General features: G+C 32.0%; 2 protein-coding genes across 10 annotated transcripts in view; one reads left to right on the forward strand and one right to left on the reverse strand.

The window, feature by feature from the left end:
* Window positions 1–3,772, forward strand: part of LOC116015694 (probable inorganic phosphate transporter 1-7) — a 9,165-nt gene extending 5,393 nt beyond the window's left edge. For all 4 annotated transcript variants that reach the window (XM_031255857.1, XM_031255859.1, XM_031255858.1 and 1 more), the window contains one exon: window positions 3,291–3,772. In XM_031255857.1, the coding sequence (XP_031111717.1) occupies window positions 3,291–3,608 (318 nt within the window). In that variant the 3' untranslated portion in view covers window positions 3,609–3,772. The remainder of the gene's footprint in view (window positions 1–3,290) is intronic.
* The window catches only part of LOC116015693 (germin-like protein subfamily 1 member 11), a 14,601-nt gene extending 7,863 nt beyond the window's left edge, over window positions 1–6,738 (reverse strand). Inside the window, exons 1-3 of one of the 6 annotated variants that reach the window (XM_031255853.1) lie at window positions 6,719–6,738; window positions 6,402–6,618; window positions 3,875–5,231 (exon numbers count right to left, since the gene is read on the reverse strand). The gene's annotated coding sequence lies outside the window, so the exon portion shown is untranslated. Of the gene's footprint in view, window positions 1–2,936; window positions 3,228–3,874; window positions 5,232–6,401; window positions 6,675–6,718 lie in introns of those variants that run through there. The other 5 variants (XM_031255856.1, XR_004097684.1, XR_004097682.1 and 2 more) reach the window with 5 other exon arrangements.
* Between the last annotated feature and the right edge of the window lie 14,474 nt (window positions 6,739–21,212).

Genomic DNA, 21,212 nt, shown 5'->3' on the forward strand with positions numbered 1-21,212 from the left:
AAACCCCCCGCCCCCCCCCCCCCCCAAAAAAAAAACCACATGTACCATGCTCTTTCATAGAAACTAGGAACACGTGTTTTTCGTTGCATTCCTCACAAACGAAGTCAATGATGGTTTTGTTAGGACTGAGTCCACCATTAGTTTAAATAAACAAAATTATCTAAGTCGGGATACGAAAATTCCTTTGAGGACGGTAGACTCAAGATCTAAAGACAACAGTATAATTGACACGTGTAGCTACGAGAAATAAAGCTTGTTTTGTGAAAAAAAAGTTACTTGACACATTTCTCAATTACTCTTGACTTCAAGATATGTTCAAATAAGTACCAAATCTACTTTTCTTTCACAAAAAGGTAATAGTGGAAATCCAAAGGTCAATTGCATGTAGCGAATAATGATGATATGACAACTTTTGGACACCTACCATCTCAGAGAGCGTCAACGGGTAAATTCAAAGTTGTTTGAATTTTGTCTCCCCGACTCTATAAGGGGGTGTCCATGGAAAAGATTTTCCATGAAGTGGAGGAAAATGTGATTTTCCATTGTTTGGTTGGATGGAAAATGTTTTCCATTGAATCTTGAGTTCCCAAAAGTTAAGGAAAACAAAATCTTAGTTGGAAGGTGGTATTTTGTTTTCCATGGAATTTGGGAAGAAAGTTTGAGCAAGTAGACTATTTTACCCTCGTCAATAATAATATAATATATTATCACTATTAATTGTTAAGGGCATATTGGTCTTTATATTCATAATTCTTTACCATTCCAAATCCAACCAAACAATAGAAATCATATTCCCAGTAATTTCTTTTCTACCAACCAAATAATGGAATCTATTTTCCTAGTAATTTGTTTTTTATGAAATTTGAATTCCATTTCCTTCAAATATTTTCCAACGAACCAAATGGGCTGTAAGTAAAACTCTCCCAAAGCTTTAAGAATTATCTAGATCTATACAGTAGTTTTTAAAGACTAATACGGATTACGGAGTACCATCCTTCGTCCAGATTTTCTCTTAATGCGATTGGTGCTAGCCTTAACGTTGAATATTAGGTGAAAGAGAATGTGAAACTTAGGGAAGAAAGTCATTCCAAAGACTTTCATAAAAGGATTTAATAAGTAACCTAGTTGACTTGAAAGATTAATGGTCACTTATACCATACTAGTTAAATCCCATTGTGTTAAGTAGAAAGGTAGAGTATGGAGTTTCAAACCATGCACTATAAAAAAATATTATATCAATTTCATTATTACCTACTCTTTATTTTTATTGATCACTTGAACCTTGATGCAAAGCCTCTTGATACTAATGGCACGTTTGGTTCGCGGAATAGGCCTGGAATGAAATAGTATTCTCAGTAATAGGCCTATTTCCCTTGCAAGGGAATAGAGATTCTTAGGTCCCCTAGGTATTAGGCTATTCCCGAGTTCTCAGAAATAGCCTAATGTTGATATTTCCAATTTTACCCCATAGCGTTTTGCAATTAAGGCTCCTTAAATGAATGAGCTTTTGGCTCTTTAAGGCTTTCTCATCTTCTTGTTAATTTCAAAAGAGATGCAGTGCTTCTCTTATATAGAGAAGCTCAAATGAGTTCTTCTTCATAAGTTATCAATGTACGATCAAAAACTCCAATTTGTGTTTTAAAAAATTTATTTTATATATAATTTTGTTTTGTATTATTATTATTATTAGGTCACACTTGTGTGAGACCGTCTCACGGATCCTTATTCGTGAGATGGGTCGGGTCAGGTCAAAGCACCATGCAAATGTCATACTTATATGTGCAAATCTCACACTTATATGCTCAAATATAACACTAATCAAAAATACAATTTTTGTTACTTATAAGAGAAAAAGTAATACATTTTTCATAATAAGTAAGGTTGACAAGTACATCTCACTTATAAAGGCAAATATAATACTTTTGAGGAAAAATGTAATACTTTTAAATCGAAATGTAAAAGTATTATATTTTCCCTTAAAAGTATTACATTTAAGCATATAAGTATGTCATTTGTGCATATAAGTGTTACTTTTGCATCTTGACCCGACCCGACCCGACTCGTCTCATGGTGAGACGGTCTCACGCGAGTTTTTGCCTTATTATTATTATTATTATTCCTTTTTTCTTATTGTTATTAATATTATTATAAGTTTTATTTTATTATTACATAATAATAATAATAATAATATTATTATTATTATTATTATTAATTATTATTATTATTTCATATTTTATAAGAGTATTTATGTCTTTTAAAACATATTTCATTCTTATTCCTTAACCTAACCAAACACTGTAATATAATTCTTAAAGTCTATTCCTTCCACGAACCAAACAATAGAATACAATTCCTATTCTATTCCTTGCATATTCCATTCCTTATGGAATATCATTCCTATTCCCTCAAAATTCATTCCGTGAACCAAACGTGTTGTACATAGTACTCCGTATTTGCTTTTCAAAAAGTTCAAAAGATCTATTCACCACACCTTCTACCCACTTTTAGACTTTTTTGTTTGCCACGAAGAACAAGGGTAGTTTAACTTGTAATATAATTACATTTGATTTAATTTATGCTCTTAACACTATTTGTATTTTGTAATCATAATATTATTAAGTCGTCAAGTCCACGTAAACTTATAAGTTTTATAACTTTATATCACTATATAAAGTATATAAAATTATGAATCATATTAATTAATATATGCAAACATAATATGATAGAGGAAAATGCTAGTTATTCCTAATTTTGCCACTCACAAACCAATTAATCCATAATGTGGCAAAGTTTTAGACAATAGTATTCTTTATTTATGGAAAAGCCACAACTCTATTCAAATGTGCCTTTTGAGCGAAGTCTACCACTGTGTAACTTTATAATTAATTACCAAACTAAGTGTATTATCATCTTAGTTAAAGTCTTATAAATGTGTGTGCTTTAAAAAAGTTCTTTAAACTTGACATGCATGGTAATATATATGAGCTTCATATTCATAATTTCCTTCCAAAAGGTTGAATCCCTAACCTCAAGGTCCCTACACTCCGATTCGACAAAGCATCTAGAAGCTAGACATTTACTTACTGTGTACAAGGAGCTCCTCACTTTGAGACTTGATTACTGGTCTTTCTTCCAAACTTCATCCCTGTGACCAACTGAGAGTTACTCAGGCAATCAGCTTCATTTTCATAATTGTCAAACCTATGTGCCTGCACTAGAAATTATGACTGCTGAATATTAGCACTAAAGTTTCTCAGTATCTAATTCTAAGTTGTATGTTATAATGGCAGGTATTCAGTGTTGGACAAAGGAATTTCCATAACGGGCTGAACTCCATCTCAACCTCTATCCCCAAAAGGCCAATGCTCTCTACAAAAAGAATGGGTATCGTCATAACCTTCGTGACCCTAGCTCTGCTAATCTATGCGTGTAGTCTATATCATGTCCCCAACTTTGATAGCCATTACCAGCGCCAGCAAGCTTCTGCGACTCATTATAGGCGATTATTGATCAGCACTCCACCAAGAAAAAGTGCATCTGCGACTCATTCTAGGCGATTATTGATCAGCACTCCACAAAGAAAAAGTCCATCTGCTCCTAAAGTCTAATTAATGTTCTAGCTTCTATGAATCATCAACGCAAACTCCTTTAATTTCTAGTACGTTCATCACTATTTACACAATTTGGTGTCTGCTTTGGGATAGTATGTATTTGATGTTGAATTACCTCACTTTTCATTGAATATATGCATATTTAAATTTCATTATTTTCATTTGCGGTAATTATTAGATATAAAATAGCACGTATTATACTATTCATGTTAATCATATAAGTTAACAAGTATGGAAGCTAACTGATAAAAGAATCTGCATACCTCCTGGCATAGTTGATTTTTGAATTCATAGGCTGTGTTGGAGGAAGATATGAACATGCTAGCAGAACGAAGCTGACAAGTGAGAAGGGTATTAGTGTCTTTTCTCCCTTTAGTTTATTGTAACTGCATTTTCTCCTGTACATCCCGAATCCCTAGAGGATCCTTACTCCCCAGAGGAGTAACAAAGCTAAAGGTATTCCGCTACTTCAATCCATCGGTTGGAGCGGTTCAATCAGTCAATCATCAGCGATGGCTCAGATTCTTCCCCTCCCCCGCGAGTAGAAGCTCGTGGAGCAAATCCGCGAAGTGTTCAACAAAGTGCTTGTTAATCGTACATCATGGAGCATGTCCGTGAAGAGATCGAGCGCAGTGCTCGTCAATTCCCTGTTTGATTCAGTTTGCGTTGGGAGATCGCCAGCTATTCCTATTCAGAGTTTGAGCAAAGTGCTCATCAGTTCTCTGTTTACAATTTTCACCCGGAGCAGATCCGCTAAAAACTCGAGCGAAAAGAGCTCGCCTTAGCTGTATCGACCATGGTTAGCTGCCTGCAGAATTTTGATGTCATCATCTTGACGCAGCTGTAGAACGTTTGCCTTAATTTCAACTGCAAAGAGGCCTCGGATTGGCCGAAGAAAGGTTGGCGTCACTTGACAGGCGAGTTTGCTAACCTCTGTGATATCGTTGCGCCTCTGCTTATAAGGAGGGAGGAATTGTAGCTGATCAGAAATCTGTACTGGAGATCGGAGGAGAAAAGATCGGAGGCTCGAAGTTGTTCAGAATCATCATCCCAATTCAACTCAGAGCTTGGTCAATACTGGACTGTCTGTATTCGCCTCTCGATTTCAATCTTGCCGATTTGGTTTGGCTCGACACCACCAAACTTCCTTCTGTGAATTGTTGGCCTAAGTGCAGGTTGTTAAATCCTTATAACCAAACAGATCATCCAGAGTGCAAGTCTCGTCCTGACACTGGCCTTTCTGCTATAGCCAAGCTTGATCCTGGTTATATAACTGGTCCACTTTCATCAGTGTGGAAAGAATTCACCTGCAGATGAGGTTCAAGAAATTATTGACATGCTGTTGTACTATTTGCTTTGCTTCCTGTCCTTGGAGTTAATGGTTCAGATAGTATTCGTTATGCATTCATTCTCTACAGATGTAAATTTGGAACAATCATTTTCTGTTCATGCTGGGATAGCTTCTCATTCATTCGTTCTGTACTTCATTTTGTTCTCTTCTTGTTACCACTGCTGTGTACAATCCAACAGGTTGCTTGTGGAATAATAGATGAAACTAGATGAAGAATTCGTTTACCAGTTTACTCTGGTGCAATAAAATGTTGTACTCCGTAGTATTTTCTGTAATATGAACAAGCTTTAATGAATATATTATGTTAACAGTAAAATATTATGTATTAAAAAGAAACAGAGTGACAACAATTACAGAATTAGAATACAAATTATACTAATCTAATGAATAGAATTTTGGTGTAAAAAATAAATTTTGGTGTAAGAATTTGATTGTATTAATGGAATGATACATTAAAAAAAAATAAGATTGTATTAATGGAATGATACCTGATTTAAATTAGGTAATAAAATTTTTTTTTAATTATAGAGATAATCAAATCTTATTCATGTATTTAAAAAAGTTGTCAACTAAATAATAAGTATATCTGCCAAGGACCTTGTGGTCCAGTGGCATCAAACCCTTCCTGTGCTTCAATAGGTTGAGAAAGTAGTTATAAACAGATACTGCATTGTAATAGAGTTAGTAGTATTAAAAAAAAAAAAAGTATATCTAATTTAAATTAATGGTGTATTTGAAAATCAAAAAATAAATTTTTTGAATACTACTAACTCTTTCCTAAAAAAAAATAACATCATTCTCTTGAAAAATGAACTCCCCTCTTTTTTGAAAAGTCATTTTTCAATTTTTACACAAACACCACACCACCATCACCTAACTACCATCATCATCACCACCACCGACGCCAACACTACCACACCATCACACCACCACCCCACCACCACTACCACCACTACAGCCACTACCATCACCCCACCACCATCACACCATCACCATCACCACCATCACCCCACCACCATCACACCATCACCATCACCACCACCACCACCACCANCCACCCACCACCATCACCACCACTACAACCACCACCACCACCCCACCGCCATCACCACCACCCCACTACCACCACGCCATCACAACCACAACCACAACTACCATCACCACCACTCACAACCACAACCACAACATCCACCACCACCATTATCACCACCACCACCGTCATCACTATCACACCACCACCATCACCATCACCACCACCATAATCATATACATATGTTTTAAAATAGTTCTGGTATAATTTTGATTTTCCTTGTGAAACAATAGCTGCAACTGTTAAACTATGGTAGGAACTTCCAGATTGCGAGGATGAAATTTGGATCTGAATTATATATGCAGGCAGGCAGGCAGGCTAAATATTTAAAAGGTTAAGACTTGGTTACCAAGTTGCAAACGTTGGCCTTGATCTGAAGAATTTAATTGCAAAAGTTGGCCTTGATCTGAAGACTTGCTTCCTTCTTAGCAGAAACTGGTGAAAGCATGGCTTGTTGACAAAGATGCAGAGGCATTCTATTGTGTTTTTTTTTTCTGATCTGAAGCAGTTAGCGGAGTTGGAAGAGAGGAGTGACCAGCAGACCAGAGAACGCTTCTGCCTCATTGCTATATTCAACCAAAGGAAAGAGAATCTATATCAGTTGCGGTGTATTAATAATACCAAAGGAAATTAATGAGTTTTTGCAAGTTGCAACCACTGTTATACCAAAGGTTCATCAACTCAAGTTGGGTCCACCTTCTGGGAGAAAATAGAAAGGACGTGTGAGCTTTTGCAAGTTGCAACAACTGTTATACTAGGTACCCTAGTTCACATTGTGGTGTGAATTTAATACTCCGTACAAAATTCATGTACATTCAGTTAATAATTTTTATACATATAATTAATATTTTTTTGTATATGTAAATAAATAATTTGATAATTGCTGACACATAATAATTATATGTACAGAAGCTGTTAACTATAGATATAGCATATGTCAACTACAAATATAAAATTTAAAGATTATTTTTGAATCAGGGTGACAGGATTTACAATACAAAATAGAGTTCCATGGTATAATTTGTCAATATCCAAAGGGGAGCCATGGAGGAAATAAACCGGCTTCCAAGTCCTCCATGAGTTTCCAAGTCAACTCCTCTTTTCATTTATAAAGGTATGGAAAATAACAAAAACGTTATTGTGGAGCGATACGAAGTGACTCTCCTAAATGGTAGGTCATTTTGTGTATAAAATAATATATTTTTAGTACTTAAATAATGTATTTTATGAAAAATATATATATTTTTAATATACTAAAAACACATTATTTATATATTAAATATATATTATTTGATAGTGTAATTTACATAGTTGTGTAGACTATAACAATGAGAAAGCAAAATTTGGGTTAGGCTTTTTCTTACGCGCCTGCTCTTCTACCAGTTTCGTGATACACACTGTAGAAGACTTGGTCAGAAAGGGAGGCTAAGTTAAATGTCTTCGCATTAATGGAGTAAGTTGGCAAGTTGCTAAACAACAGAAAGAAGTTGGCAAGTTGGTTGGCAAGTCAATGAAATCATGGTCCACCAATAAAATTATGCACATTTGGAAAATCTTGTGGACAATCGTCCCCACAAGAAAATTGTGTAGCCGACACTGGTACAGAAATATCAACCAGCATATTTTAGTACCAATGTTATTTATTTAAATATATTTGTTGAAGTATGACCAAAAACAATTATGCCACAATAATGCTATGATTAATGAAGATATTTTGGGAAAAAAAAAGATTAAAAGTGGAATGACAAATATAAATTTAGAACCAAAAATGAAAAAGAACTTAACACTCAAGGTTGAATAGACCAAAATGTCTTTGCACTTAACATCGTTTAAACAATTTTATTGACAGATGACATAAAATAATCATTTCATAATAATACTAAGACCAAATGAGATGTTTTGAAAAGAAATGACTAAAAGTGACTGGTACCTATAAATCTATGACAAAAAATAAATTAACTCTTAATTTATTACTATGTATTATATTAATTGATATACAAGATCGAATTAATATTTGATTAGATTTAATTAGTTTAGGGGTGTTTGGCAAATTGTTGATAATTGCTTAAGTTTTTTTTTTTTTTTGAGTACTACTGACTCTGTTACAATGTAGTATCGGTTCATAGTTACTTTCTCAACCTACTGAAGCACAAAGAGTCAAAGTTGCCTCCACTAAGGCTCGAACCCACCCCCATCATCCCTCAAACCCACTCCCATCATCCATGTGGGAATATAAACTGGGACACCGAATGCCCCTAGAACACAAGGTCATTGGCAATAATTGCTTAAGTTAGCTGATAGTTGATTGGCAAAAACTTGTGTAAGACCGTCTCACACGTCTCATTTCGTGAGACGGGTCGAATCTTTGATTAATGAAATCTAAGATCCGATCCATTAATCAAAGATCTTACCCATCTCACATATTAAGGTCGATTAGCTAAACAAAAACGTTACTCTTATTAACTTTTTAAAATTTAGATTATTGCCGTAATGAACTAATGCAAATATGCGATAAGCGATTTACAAAACACTTAATCTAGGACTCTACTTGGTCTATACTTGGTCTTTACTAATTAGTCACTGGTTATTAGTGTGGTATGTGGTATTTACTTTGGGACTCTACTTGGTCTATTGTGTTTGTAATAGGACTCTCTTTGTGTATTATTTATCTTCTTTGTAATCCTTGTGTATTGTATACGTGATTATTGAATATACCCATATTGTTCCTGAAACACTTATCTGGTATCAATTTGGTTCGTTCCTGAAACACTCATATGGCTTCTACTGGCGCTAATGTTGATCAAATCGATTTGTCGAGTCGTACGGTGACTGAGATCTCTTCTACTCATCCATTGCCCGCTCTGAATATGCTGCACCAAGCTCATCACTTTGTTGCTATCAAGCTCACTTCAACAAATTTTTTGTTCTGGAATGCGCAATTGGTTTCGTTTCTGCGCAGCAAGAATTTGTATGGATTCATCGATGACACTCACCCATGCCCTCAAGAGTTCGTTGCGTCGACTTCGTATGCATCTCTAGTTTCAAATGCTGCGTACGCTCAATGGATTTAGCGGGACCAATCCATTCTGAGCAAGTTAATCTCTTCCATGGTGGGAGAGGTTTTTATTTAGCAATTGGTCATGAGGCCTCCAGGTCCATTTGGCGTGCTATTGAGCTCGCCTTAGGTGCCACTTCACAGTGCCCGTACCCTCAGTCTATTGTCGCAGCTTCAGGGTCTTTGCTAGGGGAAATCGTCGCCGGTTGACTATTTAGGCCATGCCTAGGTTCTCGTCGAGCAGTTAACACAAGTCGGTCGGCCAGTTAGCCTTGATAAACAAAATATGCACATCTTCAGAGGGCTTCGACCGGAGTACTGTGCCTTGGTGTCCTCCCTTACCACACCGCTCACGATTCCTCAAGTCGCAGACTTGTTGAATGCGCACTAGTACGTCTTCCAGGATGATGGTGTGTCGTTTGCTATGGCTACTTCGCCGCCTGCTGCCTTGTACGCTCAAGCTTCGACGGTTGGTCGTCCATCACATGAAGGTATTTTTTGGTGTTTTTTGTGCATTTTCTTTAACTCTAGTGGTGTATACCGCACCGACCGCACGGGAAGGCATAACCACATTTGAGCAAATATATATATATATATATATATATATATATATATATATATATAATAGCTAATAAAGTTAGGCATATAACCGGAACTATAGGAAACTAAAAAATGTCCGTCAAATTATTTGATCAAATAAGTGGTTCATATTATATTATTTTCTTCCCTTACATAACACCACATTCCGTTGCTATAAACCTTAGTAACGAAATAATATTCCGTTAACTACATAATAGTTGTACATTATGCTATAAAAGTTGTACTACATAATATTTTGGACAAATATACCCCTACCATTATAACTTCCGTTATCTTTTCCACTATTGTTACTATGCACATGAATCCACCATATATTTTCTTATCTTCTCCAATAATAATAATAATATATACACATCATTAAATATTAGAGTTATATGTTAGTTATTTTTTAAAATATAAATATCTATCCAATTTATAAAAATATTTTACATTATTATTATTATTATTATTATTTACTATATTTAAATTTAAATAAATTTAAAATTTGAATATAAAATACTAATATTGGACACCTATTTTTGCACATGCGCATAAGAAAAACTAATATACTAATAAGAGCCAATAAATTAAATTTATGCCTATAACGGAAACTAAAAAATGTCCATCAAATTACTTGATCAAATAAATATGTTAGAGTATATTATTGAAAAGTAAATACTGTATTACTCTTATTAAATTAAATAAATTAGTAGCTACAATAATAATAATAATAATAATAATAATAATAAATATGCATTTCTTTAATTTATGATTTCCCTTATAAGTAACAAATATTTTATTCCTGATTTAGTATTACATTTGCTAGTATAAGTATTACTAGTTATTACACGCGCGTTGCGTGATTAAACCAATGTCCAATGCGTAGTTTTAAATTAGGTAGTGTTCCTTAATTGGTTAAAGTAGTCATATAATAATGAGAGAGAAAATATGTTCAATTAATAAAAATCAAATAAATAGTCTCGATGCTTATATATTTTAATAAAACATAACGAAATTGTAAATAGCTAAATTACAACTAAAGTAAGTAGAAACAAATAAACGAATAACTATAGATGACTATCTATCATGATCAACCAATGGAAGAAAATAATTGGATAAATGGTACTAATTTGAGCAGAGTAAATTAATTTTTCTTGGTGTTCATTTGCTGAGGCTCAAAATTATCTTCATCTTCTCCATCTTTAGTGAAGTTGAGTTTCCTTTTTGCTGACTGTGTGAAGTTGAGTTTCCTTTTTTATTGGTTGTGTCTTTATTGCATCTTGTTTACTGGAAGTAACGAATGAGAATGATTCGTGCAATGATGTTATGGTATATGATGCCATGTTTTTACCTTGTTGTGTATAAGATTGAGACATCGATTGTATTATATATTCTTCATCTTGTAAGATGTTATTGATATGTAGAATTCTTAGTTGCTGACCCTGCAACTAGTAATGATAAAAATAAAATGACGATGATGATGATGATGGGAGAATTTATTTATTATTTACTTACAGTTTCATTCTCAAGGACGATGAACATATACTTTTTCCCAAGCGTTCCAATAGACTTTTATGGTTCATTTCTCTTTTAATGACACAAACTTTAGAACTTCATTCTACAATTTGTGTGTCAATATCAATTTGACATGACTAATATTTTGTGCCATTGGAAATATGGTCATAATAATATAATGGGAACCACAACATAAATTCAAAAATCATAGATTAGGGAGTAAGGAGTAACTAAAATATGTAGATTATAGAGGAATATAATGAGAACCACAACATTACATACAATGATACAAGTATAAATGAACAGATTATACAATAGATATATTTACATAACGATATTGAAGTTACACTAACTAATGAGTATACCATCATTGATTTTAAAAAAATTTGTAATCATTATGAGTACAAATACAAATAATAGAAGTAGCATGATAATATTTTGACAATTATACCTATAGAATGTCAAGTAGATAATGTGCTGCAGAATATGTTAGGTTTAGTTTTGGTCTTTGGGTGAATACTAGTGAGAAGGGGGGTTTATATACTGCTATTTTGGGTAGAATAATGGTTTAGTTAAGAATCTATACAAAATTGTATTATAGAATTCTATTAAGACTTCAATATTCTAATTTTAAGTTAGGAATCTATACAGAATTGTATTATAGAATATTGTCAATTTGTTTGAAAACTGCAATAAAGAAACAAATTGTCTAAAGAATTTAATGTTAAACTTCCGTTATATTTAACGGAAAGAATTTGGTAAAATTATAAAGGATTAGGATATATTAGAAATTTAATTGGAGGTTGCACAATAAGAAGAACACAAAGTACAATATGTTATAACAGATTATTACACCAACATTTTTTTAGTTTTAGCTAGGAATCTAACATTATTAGCTCTTATTATAAGATGTAAGAGTATATGTAGAAATATTTTTGGTTAATTGTTGAATGTTATAACAAACTTATTTCAACTTCAATTCATTTATATTAAATTTTATAGCACATTTTATTTATACACTAAAATAATTTATATACTCATAAATTAAAAATATAATTTTAATACAAATAATAATTTTATTCCATAATAAAATAAAATTTTGAACTTATATTTTATGTAATTTAATTTTTAATTAATAAATATATATTTAATATCAGTTTTGTTTTAAATTGTTTTTCTAATAGCATAATGAATATGTACCAAATTGTGTGTGTGTGTGTGTGTGTGTGTGTGTGTGTGTGTGTGTGTGTGTGTGTAAAGAACCAATAAAATTAGACAGGAAAAAAAAAATATTGGTCCAATCCTTTATCATCATTTTAATATGGATTCCTATATCCAAAGGCCATGATGCTGCCAGGATTGACTTGACTCCTTGAATGCAAAGACAAAGGCGTACATCAAACATTTAATGCCATCTGGAATTTTTAATTTTGTATGGTCCGTAAATCACGAATATTGTCACCTCATCCCCAGAATGACGACATTATTTTAGTGGTGTCTTTGAAGAAAAGATATCTCCAAGGAAGGTGCTATCTACGGACACGATGGATAGTGAATTAGTGATGCCCCCACTTGCAAATTTGCAATAATATACTACGTATTAATATGTGTCAATTTTCTTCTCTTTTTCTTTTTTTTTATTTATAAAATACTACTTCATACTTTTAAATACATCCTTAACTTTTACTCTATCTTATAAAATTTTGATATTAACATTTATATTGAGACTCACAAAATAAAAATAACTAATCAGCAATTATCATATCAAGATACAATAGGTTATTTTATTCCTATGAATCCCAAACAAAATGTCAACATTAAATTTTTGTGTAAGAGAGTATAAGTAAGGAGTACAATTTAGGAGTTTATGCAGTATTTTCTAATTTTTTTTTCTTTCTATGGGACATGATATTTGAAAGTTAAGAATGTATTTGAAAGTATGTGGGTCATGCGCATAGAATAGCTGAATGCTAGGGTCATGATCATCCTAATTTTCTTTAAAGCATTCACATTTGTAGATTTTATAGAGTTTTTGGAAACCAAAAAATTAAGGGTGAATTTTTATTTAGATCTTTCTCAATAGTTGAGATTTTAGTGTGATTTTTGATGAGTTTTTTATAAGTGTGATTAGGAAAGACAAAATAGGAGTAGAGAAAAAATAGAAAAAAAAGAAAAAGAAAATTAAAAAATAGAAAGAAAAAAATGTATTTACGCGCCCAGACAAGCACGTACTCTAGGCGTGAATCTGCGCCTCATGAAAGTGAGAGGCGCAGTTAGTTTGCTATGCAGTGGGCTCCATTGGAGCCTGCAAAATTTTCTCTCTTACAGGAGAAAAATACCCTCAAAACATTATCTTCACATTTGTTTAAAAACTCATTTAAATTCTTATTGTTAAAAATTCTAAAAAACTCACAAATGGAGATATATGGGAATAGATTTTTGACGTAATTTTTAATCCTACAAGTTTAGATGTTTTGGGGGACCCACGTCTGAAAGAAAAAGCAAAACTAAACTGAATCCTTACACGTTACGCTTGGGAACGCGCCAGTGCACGCGTTCGTTGGTGAATGTTCTACTTTTTTTTTTTTCGTTATTAGACTTTTTTTTCTTTCTTTTTGCTTCTTAGAGCATCCTTATCAATGGAGTTTTTTCGCGGTAATTGATGAGTTTTTGTGAGTGTGATTAGGAAAGAAAATGTGAGGTGGAAGAAAAAAAAAACAAATTATATTTAGAAAAAAAAAAAAGCTGAAGTTGCGGCGCGCCTGACGCGCCAGCGGGCGTGTGCAGTGCACGCGCCCGCTAGGCGCATTAATGTGCGCCTGACGCGAGGCGTTGTGTGTGTTATTGGAATCCGAAAGGACAATAATACTGTTCCAAAATATAGCCTTTGCAGAACAATCTCATATTTTCTCTCTCCATTTCTCTCACTTCCACCTCTCTTCCACATAAACATTTACTATTCCAATATGCATTAAAGATGCACATATGTAGATGCTCTTTCTTTCTTGACATTTTCAGAACGGGTACGACTACTTTTATTCACCCAATTAATTAATGCGAGGACAACTTTAGCTGTAGGCCGCCCTTCTCTCTCCTTGGCATCTCATTCACCCAATGGCCTATAAAAATTCAAAACAACCAAAATTATTGAGATGCTCTCATAACCCCGTGTCACTATAAAACAAAAAGGAGTCTATGCTGCGTATTCCACTTTCCAAAATGCCCCCTCTCAAATGTCTTTCTTTCATATCACTTTTAGTTTGTTGAAAAATATTTAAAAAAAAATAATTATTTTTAAAAAAAATAGATTCAATTATTTGACTTATAGAAAAAAGTTAGTGAAAATATAAATTTTATTTTTTTGGTTAGATTTGAAACCGTAAAAAATAATGAGTATAATGATAAATATAACCCTATACAATAATAATAATAATAATAATAATAATAATAATAATAATAATAATAATAATAATTAATAAAGTATGATGAAGGCAAAATTATCGTAATATTTTTTTATGGAAAACAAAATACTTAGGATGAGATATAAAAAAGTTTTCATCATTTAAGATAAATTAGAAAAAAGAATCTTTTTTCGATAGAAAATGTTTTCTATCCAACCAAACAACATAAAATACTATTTTCCTCCACTTTTAAGAAAAATTTTTCCATAAAAAATGTGTTACGTCCAACCAAAGACTCCCTCAAGGCTAAACTCATACAAATGCATTATCCTCAAATTTGAATTAATATAGTAATTTGTTTTTCAAAAAAAATAAAAAAATAAATAAAATTAGGCTTCAAGAGGAAAACCCTCCCTCCCTCCCAATAGAAAGCTCCCTCCGTCTTCTACTTTAGTTTAGGGTGTGTTTGAAAAGCATAAAAATGATTTCTAGAAAATGAGTCATTTTTTCATAAAACATTTTATTTTCTTGTGTTTGGCTGCAGAACATAAAACTGTCTTTGTTTGTTTGGTTTATTTTCTGGAAAATGAACCGAATAGTATAATTAACTATTTTAACTAATTTGTTTAAATATAACTATATTTATATTTTCATTCATTTTGATAAGATTTTCTATGCAAATTTTAATCATTCCCAAATCTTAAAAATTTATTTTAAAAAAATGGAAACTTCATTAGTTTCCAGCGGAAACCAGAGATTTAGTTTCTGCGCCGAAAACCAAACAAGATCTCTGATTTCTGCGCAGAAATCAGATAGCCCCTCCGGCGGCTCCGTTTTATTTTCGGCGAACGAGTCTCTCGGCCGGTCTCCTTCTCGTTTCCGGCGACCAAAGTTTAGTGTGTTTTGATGATGAAGAAGGATGCTATGAAGATGAAGAAGTTTGGGCTGAAAGGGGAAAACTAAATTAAATTAAATAAAACAATTTAAACTAAATTAGAACAATCACTCCCGGCGAGGGGTTGTTCTGTTTTTGTGTGTTTATTCTTTTTTAATATTTTTATTTTTAAATTTTTAAATAGTTATTTAATTTAATTTAATTAAAATAATACTCTAATTCCAATACTTTTTTTTTGAAAATTCTAATTTCAATACCTAATTTGGAGTATTTTGATAGTAACAACAATAACTCTGCAGATAGTTCGAATATTGATGTTACAATATGTTTAATTTCATCAATAATTTTCACATGCAATTTGCACCTGTTAATTTTCAAGATCGTATTTTTAGAATTAGTAAGAATGAGTGTATGTAGTACTTGATTTGTGTGTGTTTGTTTATTGAATTGATATTAACCTTCGAGTTAAATTGTTTTTCGCCTTATGCATAAACTTAAAAAAAAAATAGTAACCAACATTAGGCTTATGATGAAATGAATGGTAACCGAAAATTAACATATATATATATATTTATTTATTTAATGAATGCACAATAATTATTTTACATACCTGATAAATAGATGAATCAACGGTGGCTATTTTTAAATTTCTTCATTTTCTATGTTTGCCAGATTGATTGCACCATTGTTGTAGTCTTAGCATATTTTTAATGCATCAAGTGTGTCACAATGTTTTATTGCCCTACATTGACATTTTTAATAATGAGTTTTAAATCAATTTATTGGGTTATTTGAATATCTTATTTGTCAACAAATCGTTCATAAGTAGTAGTTAATATGGTTGAATTCAAACTGTTTTTTTTTAATTTCCATGTTATTAACATAATACTTAGTAAATAAATATATAACAGTATTTTTAGTATAACTTTGATATTTAATTACAAGATAGTGTAAAAAGAAAACAATGAACAATGAATGGAATATAATTAATTAATAAACTTGAAGATAATTAATCTTTGCATGGTAGAAAATATTGACAATATAATTGATGAAATTATATGTCTTTTTAAATTTTTTGATAATGAATATTTTTTTTAAATAAAGGCATTGTAGATATCGAATTATAAATTAAAGAAATGCATATATATATATATATATATATATATATATATATATATATATATATATATATATATATATAAATTTTAGTTGTTATAACTACTAATTTATTTAATTTAATAATAGTAATAGAGTGGGGCCCTTTACTTTGAATAACATACTCTGTCATATTCGTAGTATATGCTCAACAATTATGTCAACTTTGATTGGAATGGGGTTCGAACCTAAGACTTTACTTATAGAAATTAATGGGTAAGTTAAAAGTTAACGAAATATTAACAGAAAAGAGAATATTTAATGGAAACTTTAACGGAAAATCATTTAATTAAGGATAAATTAGGAAATCTCAAAGAAAAATATAAATCAAAACAATTTGAACCATCCATTTGATTTAATAATTTGACCATCATTTTTTCTACCCATTATATGCCTAACTTTCTTTGGCTCTTATTAGCGCGTGTGTGTGTGTGTGTGTGTGTGTGTGTGTGTTTATTAGCGCGTGTGTGTGTGTGTGTGTGTGTGTGTGTGTGTGTATGTGTATATAGGAGCGCGCTCGAATGAGAACGGGTGCCCAAAAAAGAACTAAGAATGATTCACAGCTGTCCACGTGTCCAAATCAATGAATAAGATAAGATGTAATTTAAAAAAAAAAATGATGCGGTGACATTTTCGTAAATAACTCGAACTTTGGTGCAAGTAAGTAAAAGTATTATGAGTGCAAGTAGTTGGTGCACATTTGCTAGTAAAAAGTGCAAGAGAAATCACTTACAAATGTACATATTTTCACTTAGAAGTGCAAATAATATACCTTGTTAACATTCGCGCACCTAGTTGCAAGTAATTATACCGTTATGTGCAACTAGTTATAACGTTAGGTGCACTTAGTATTGATGCTCAATGTACATTTTACTTGCACATGTAATATATTTTACATGCACTTTTGCACATATTTTCACTTGCAAGTGCAAGTAATTTACATTGTTAATATTCATGCACCTAAGTGCATCTAGTTATAATCTTAGGTGCAATTACATCTGGACACGTGGCGCTGCGAAGCGTTCTCAGTTCTCTCCTGGGCGCACCGTTCTCATTTGAGCGCAATTATATATATATAAAAGAAATCGTGTTATAAGTATAATAGAAAATAAAAAATTAAGAATAAATGGAAGCCTAACCGGTGGGACGGCAGGAAGCCGGGAATCAACACCAAATTAAATAATTTAGAATTATAAATTTCTTAATTACATCTCATCTTAATGGTTTATGTATATTTGTCTTCTTCAAAAATATATTTTTCTCAATTTTGATCAACCATCTATTCAAAAAATTGTATTTAAAATATGGTCAGGATTATTTTTGTATTTGAAAAGTTGTCGAAATTTTTTTAATCTTATTTCATATTATTTTATATTAATTTTTTAGTATTATTAAATTTTAATTTATTTTTTTTAATATAGGGACCCTTTCTAAATTTTGCTCCGGGCATACACAATGTTTTGACCGGCATGCTCACTAGGGTCATGACGATTAAGAGGGGAATTGACTGAAATGTTAAAAAAATTGAAAAAAAAAAAGAGAAGACAATATTAAGGTTATTAATTATTATTATCCATACAATACTTTCTCATTTTCAAATGTGATTTTACATTAAATCACCCAATTTGCACTTCATTTACTATTTACATTACAACCCTACAAATCCAATTAATTTTTAAAAGTAGACTCTAATATCATATCAATTTAAACATTAACTCTAAACTTTATAAAAAATTTTAAAAAAAGTACTACACGGCACCTTTGCTGCCGTTAACAAGTTTGCTTAAACAACAAATTTGGCATCCTATGTGGTAAATTAAGTAATAAATTTATTTTTTTTAGAGATCTCACCTAACAACTTACTGGTGGGTTGAGGCCTGCCTTAACAACTTCTAAAATTTGAAAAAAAAAAAAATCATATGAGACTTGAATTTTTAATCTTTTAGTAAAAAAATACAAATCCTACTTAAGTTTCTCGAATTTTTAAATTTGTTTATTCTTTTTATTAAAATACAACAAACGAGTACAAGTATCAATAGTATAAGAAATGGACGTTTTTCGTGAATCACGATGCGTGGTGTACACGTTTTTGGTGAAGACAGTTGATTTTTTCTCTCTCAGACGATAAAATGAAGTGGTGTACACGTAAACGAGTTTGAACCATGTGGCTGCAAGGGGACGGAGGACTTGGAAACTATCGGTGACTGGTGATTTCGCGGAACTTGCTTTTTGTTGTACTACACCAATTTTTTTTGGAGGTAAGGGTCAAATAGGTCACTGAACTACGTACCACAATGCAATTAGGCCATCAAACTAAAAAACAATGCAATTAAGTTCTTGAATTACACAAAATCATGCAATTTGATCCAAAATGGCTTGTTTTACTTGCTTTGCCGGTTATCAATTTTAAAAATAATATTTTAAAATAATTTTAAATAAAATTAAAATTTAAAAAAAAAACACACACACACTTCCGGCCGGAGACGAGGAAGTGTTTTTTTTTAATTTTAATTAATTATTTTATTTAAAATTATTTTAAAATATTATTTTTAAAATTAGTAACTACAAAGCAGGTAAAAGAAGTCATTTTGGATCAAATTGCATGATTTTGTGTAGTTTAGGGACCCAATTACATTATTTTTTAGTTCGATGACTTAATTGCATTTTGGTGTGTAGTTCAGTGACCTATTTGACTCTTATTTTATTTTAATTTTTTTTTTTTTTTGGCGACCATCATTTGTTCACATGCATTTTCCGAACGGATACAACTACTTTTATTGACCTAATCAATTAAAGCGAGGACAACTTTAAATGTGGGGCCCGAAATAATTTAAAAGGAAAACTTAAATGCCCCTGCATCGGCAGCCTTGTAATTTATACTTCCTCTGCCCCAAAATAATTTAAAAGGACCCTTCTGATTTGCTTTTAGCACGAATTTTAAGAAAATAAAAAAAGTTAAACTCACATACAATTTTGCTACAGTAGATTTCTTTCATCTTTCTTTATAACTAAAAGTAAGGTCGGCAATTTTAATCCGTCTCATGGATATTCATCCGAATCTACCCCGTATGGATCGAGTTTTTTTTGGGTGATAGTGAGTGGTGGATCAGGAGTGGGTCTTAAAAAAGTAAACCCGCGGTGAATCGGTTGGATTCAGGTTCTATGTACAAAAACCCGCCTAGAACCCCACCCGACCCATCATGTATGTGTATGTATATATATAATAGTAAAATAAGTACTAGTATGTAATTTATTATAAAAGTTTCTATAATTTTTTATTATTTTTATATTTAAACTACTAAGTTTATTTTTAAAAATTAACAATTTAGTTATTATATTTGGATATTATTATTTTTATTTTTTAGTAGAACTAATGAATTTTTTTATTTTATTATGTGTAAGTAATTTAAATATTAATTTTCTTTCAAAAATTAATAAGATGATAAGTGGTGAGTACCCGTACTGGGCACCCGCATCTAGTGGAATGGGGGTGGGTTTAGAAAAAGTCCACCCGATGCGGGTTGGGGGTGGGGTGGGTGGAGAAAATATAACGTGGGTCGGGTGATGGATGTAGCCCTCCCCGACCTGCACCCGACTCATTGTCATCCCTAACTACAAGACATTTCTTTTACTTCAACAAATTCATTCATTCATCTTTGTTTAAGAAATCTTCCATACCTTCTGTATCTTCTAATCTTTTATACCCTTAGAGCATCCTTATCTGTTGCTCCCCCATGGTGGTTTATTGTGTTCATGTAGGAGAGAGGTAGGAGGTGGGAAGAAGCAAAACAAGAAAAAAAAAAAGGGGGAAATAAAAAGAGAAAGTGGGGTTGTCAGGAAAAGTAAAAAAAAATATATATGGGACTTACGCGCCCAGCTAGGCGTTCGCGCACCTGCGTAATTAGTCTGCAAATTTCTCTGCAAACAAAACCTGCAATATCCACTCATTTGCAGAAGTATGAAACTTGAAAAAAAAATGCCTCCCACACTAATAAGAACTCCATCCCAAGTTATTTGTTATGAAAAAACCAAATAATATGCAAAGATGTGAATGCTCTTAGTAGTTATAAAAAATAAACTAAAATAATGGCAAAAACCATCATCTCTACATTTTCCTCTCTTCTGCTCTAAGAAGATAAAAAACGAAAAGAAAAAAAATAGACTAGTGGTGGTTACAAATAAATATATGGGTATTTCAAAGAGTGATCGAAATTATAATACTTCACGAAATTGATCGGAAATTGAGATGACGGTCACGCTAATTTAAAATACGATGAAAATTGCTACACTGATAAGGCAGCTAATGCTGCCCCTATCGCTATTGCTCCGGCTGCTGAGGAAAAGAAGGAAGAGCCAAAGGAAGATAGCAACCACGATATGGGATTCAACTTGTTTAACAAGGATTGAGGGTTTACTAGTTTTGGTATATTTTTGTTTCTTGTTCACATTGACACATTTAAGTTTTGAAGTGTACTCAAAAAAAAAAAAAAAGAAAAGTTTTGATGTGAATTACTCCTTTTTTTTTTTTTTTTTTTTTTTTTTTTTTTTTTTTTTTTTTTT

Source organism: Ipomoea triloba, chromosome 4 (genome assembly GCF_003576645.1).
Source record: "Ipomoea triloba cultivar NCNSP0323 chromosome 4, ASM357664v1".
Taxonomy (NCBI): Eukaryota; Viridiplantae; Streptophyta; class Magnoliopsida; order Solanales; family Convolvulaceae; genus Ipomoea; species Ipomoea triloba.